This window comes from Poecilia reticulata, unplaced genomic scaffold (genome assembly GCF_000633615.1).
Source record: "Poecilia reticulata strain Guanapo unplaced genomic scaffold, Guppy_female_1.0+MT scaffold_251, whole genome shotgun sequence".
Lineage (NCBI taxonomy): Eukaryota > Metazoa > Chordata > Actinopteri > Cyprinodontiformes > Poeciliidae > Poecilia > Poecilia reticulata.
Genome location: NW_007615036.1, coordinates 51,245 through 55,417, shown reverse-complemented (window position 1 = coordinate 55,417; position 4,173 = coordinate 51,245). Strand labels below are relative to the sequence as shown.

At 40.5% G+C, this 4,173-nt stretch overlaps 1 protein-coding gene across 6 annotated transcripts in view; it reads left to right on the top strand.

The window, feature by feature from the left end:
• The first annotated feature begins 3,181 nt into the window (after positions 1–3,181).
• Positions 3,182–4,173, top strand: part of LOC103460501 (zinc finger protein 239-like) — a 6,001-nt gene continuing 5,009 nt past the window's right edge. For 3 of the 6 annotated variants that reach the window (XR_001776283.1, XM_017303352.1, XM_008402700.2), the window contains exons 1-2: positions 3,298–3,383; positions 3,747–3,908. Coding sequence is in view for 5 of the 6 variants with exons in the window: in XM_017303352.1 (XP_017158841.1) it covers positions 3,903–3,908 (6 nt within the window). In the remaining variant the exon portion in view is untranslated. Of the gene's footprint in view, positions 3,384–3,746; positions 3,909–4,173 lie in introns of all 6 variants that reach the window. The other 3 variants (XM_017303351.1, XM_008402697.2, XM_008402698.2) reach the window with 3 other exon arrangements.

Here is a 4,173-nt window from a genome sequence, read left to right as displayed (position 1 = left end):
TGACATTGAAACGAAATTGAAAGCAGTTGGTGACACATGTTGAATCAACGATTCTGTGGGGATTTGGTTTTCTGTGTGTCAATTTAGTTCCTGTGTTGTCTTGTTGGCCCCTGATTGTTCCCAACTGTATCTCGTTTCCTTGATTACCTTCCCTGTAATCAGTGTTTTCATTTAGCTCATGCTAGTAGCAACACGAAGGATCAGCACTTTTACTGTTACGGTTCAGAAACTACCGTAATCAGTTCAGTTAAATCTGAACTTGGCATCTTTTTCTTTTTCACCCTAATAAATGTGATATTTAATTGACCTGTAATGACTCAGATGTTGGCTGTTCGCCCCTCTGCTGCTGCTGCATCAACAAAACCGGCAGAGATATCTGAGGCTTATAGTCCGGAAAATGCGTCATAAATAGTGTTATTATTTATTTCCTGACTTGTTCCGTGAAGAACCCAGAGAGGGTTGTTTGATTGTGTTTTCTGGAAAACAATACATCTTTACATGTAGACTCTCCTGCAGTTGTCCCACCTTTTCTGTTACAAACTGATTCGGCCCCCAGCAGAGAAGGGAAACCTTATGTGGCCCTCAGGAAAAGGTTTGGGGCCCCTGGTTTATACTCACCTATGTCTCTGGTTCTCTGTCAGGTTCTTGCCATTTCTGTTGTCATTGTCAGAAGTCTGGTCTTCTGTTTTTGTTCATTGTACCAGTTGCTACTTGCCTCTCCTGACCTGTGCTGCCTGGCTTAGAAACGATCATTTATTCACTCTGTCCTGCTGCGTTCCATCCTCACCACCTTCATGACAGTTTCAACCGGAACTGACTTTGTATCAATGTTGATTGAATCACCATCTGAGTGTGGCTCTACATGCACATTTAGGTTGATTTTATATTGAATGAAAGTTAAGGAATCAATGTTGGTTCATGTACATTTTTGGTCTGATAGGTCTGCATCATAACATACCATTAAAAGTTTCTTCACTGGTGTTAAACACTCAATTGTATTAGCAGACAATTGGTATATGTCATTCATAATTATCTTACCACATTTCCAAATATGTGCTTAAAAACGACAACATGGCATTAATATAACATTTTATTTTAGAAAATAGGCATAGATTTTAAACATATTTGATTCCTTTTGACACATCTTTAGTGCTGATGGTGCAAAGCCGGATGAGAGTAAGGTGGATGCTATTGCTAAGATGCCTCGTCCATCAAATGTGGAGCAGCTGTGACAGGTGCTTGTGCTAGTGAACTATGTTGGGAAATTCCTGCCAGGTCTGTCCACAGTGCTGTATCCACTGACTAATCTGCTCAAGAAAGAGCCTGCATGGGTTTGGGATGAACCCCAGGAGCGAGCGTTCAACAAGGCCAAAGCAGTGCTCATAGCTGCACCAGCCCTTTGCTACTACGACGCCAACAAGCCAACAGTGGTCAGCGCCGATGCCAGCAGGTACGGCCTCGGTGCTGCTCTGTTACAAGACCATGAGGGGGAGCTGCGTCCTGTTGCCTTTTGCTCACGCACACTTACTGATGCAGAGAAGAGATATTCACCGATTGAAAAGGAGTGTCTGGCGTCGGTCTGGGCCTGTGAACCAGACATGGCCCATGTCTGGTTACAAACTGATAATAAGCCACTGGTACCATTGATCAACTCTTAGGATCTTGATAAAATGCCACTAAGATGCCAGAGGTTACTTATGCGTCTTATGAGGTTCAAGGTCACCGTTGTACAGCAGTGTCCTGTTTCCTTCATTAGTGTGTTTAATCCTCCTGTGTCTGTTTCCTCGTCGGGTTCTTGTCGAAGGTCGTGTCTTTTGTCTTATGTCAGTTGTCACCAGATGCTGTTGGAGCTTTGCCGTTGCTCACCTGTGCTGCAGTGACATAGATTAAAAACCATTATTTCACCACAACCTGGGCCCTGCCACGTTCCATCCTCACCTCTTCAAACCCCACATCATGACATTCAACTAAAACATGAAGTTAAATGGAGTCATTAATTGTGTATTAGAGAATGTACCATTTAAGAAATTGAACTAACTTACAGATGTTTGAGATCTTGCAATGGTTAACTTTAAAAGAAGGGAGATTAGTTTCTATTGTATATCTGGAGTAGCGGTAGTTTGGTTTCATGGCCACTGGGGGCGCACCAGGAAACTACAGAATAGGAGTTTGTGCTGCAGCTAAATAAAGAAACGCAGTTTTTACCTCATGACAGGTGGACTTGGGATTTATTTACAAAATAATCCTTTCAGGGAGCGTTGTAAATCTATAATCTATATTTGAAACAGCAAACAAACCATTAATATTTAACCCCATGATTTCTGGTTCTCGTCTCCCGAGTTCGTTCGTTTGTGTTGTTTTCATCACTTCCTGTTTGGGTTTCTAAAGCCGAAAATGATCTAAATGTTTGATTTACCCTCAGGTTACTGCGCCCAGAGTATATACAGACCTATGCAGAGGCTTCTGAAATGTTACATGATAAATATACAGTTTGAAATAGACTTAAATGTTGTGAAATATAAAAGAATAACATATATTGACTGTGTGTACCGGTGAATTAATGGCTGTAGAATGGATTGAAGAAGTGAGAGAGAGATTATTTGTTCAGACTGAAGTTGTACATTAATAATATTCAAGAGGTAAATTTAGAAACTAGGCAACATATTATATTGGATATATTTGGATTTGGATTCTTGCCCACATTGGTGTGGTAGGAAATGAGTTGGCTGACAGTTTTGCTAAAAGTGCTGCAAAAAATAATATTGTTGATTTAAATATTAAAATAAATAAAAATAAGATAAAGAATATAAAAAATTACATTAAGAAGAAATGGCAAGAACAGTGGGATAGAGGAGGGAGGTAATACTAGGTTTCATTATAGTTTTTAAAAAAGATATATCCATACTTGAACATACAGGATTAAATATTGTGAACAAATAGAAACAGTACAACATATATTTTAAAACATAATGTTCATGAAAGAGGTGTTAATTAAAAACTTAGATAGGAATACAAGTAAATTAGAAATAAGGGAATTGTTTGAGAGATCTGGTGATTTTAATATTTGTAGTTTTTTAAGAAGAGCGGGTGTTTGGGGAGATTGTAGAAGTAAAAATATGATCTATAGTCCAGTCTGAAGGTGGCGCTAATGCACATCATGTTGTTTGCCAACCGCCGTAAGAAAGAAGTAGAAGAAGTTACTGCGCATGCTCCCTGGAGTTTCTGTGATTCCGGTCCGGTGGAAGTAGTGAGCGATACAGAACCAGAATCTGGAGCAATTTGGGGCTGCGATGGAGAGCCAGAACCAGAACCAGAACCAGAACCAGAACCAGGACCAGAACCAGGACTGGGAATCCTCCTGCTGTCCTTCCAAGTGGAAGAAGGTCAGTGTTTCTGGACTGCTACGAAATATCCGGTCAGTCGCTAACTTTACCGAACTGGACCTGAACCTGTCTAGTCGATCCGAACCAGGCCCGAGTTCTGATCCACCAGCAGTGAATAATCCAGCTGCTGGTTTAACTTAGTGGTTCAAATGTTCCCGGTTAATTCAGGGTTGACGTATTGACCATTTATTGACCAGAACATGGTCCGTCACAGCAGCTTGTTTCTGCCTCGCCTCAGTCAAACGGCTCTTTAGGCGTTTGAGTCCTTAATTCTGACGTCATATGAGGGAAGACAGAGGTAAAAACCGCGTTTCTTTATTTAGCTGCAGCACAACTTCTATTCAAACTCCTTCTGCTCTGTAGTGTCCTGGTGCGCCCCCAGTGGCCATGAAACCAAACTACCGTTACTCCAGATAGACGCCTCATGGAGCAGGTCAAAGGTCATGGAGGGGGTCGGCCCGTTGCTGCGATACGTCACAGCGTCCGCCATATTGAATGTGGCATCTCTGCCAGTAGCTAATGCAGGTAAATGGACCGAACTTTATAAAGTTAATTTCTGCCATTGACACATTTTCTCACACATTAATATATTTGGCAATCAGAGAAATGACTAAAGACAGTTTCTAACTTTGGATGTGATTATTTAATAGTTTTCTGAATAAAGAGCTCAATGTTTGATTTGATAGATTCTGATCATTTTTATATTAATATTGATGAACAGAAACTTTCACAGTGTTTTATTAATGAATATATTTACATAATTTAATGTACATTTAACATTTCAAGACAA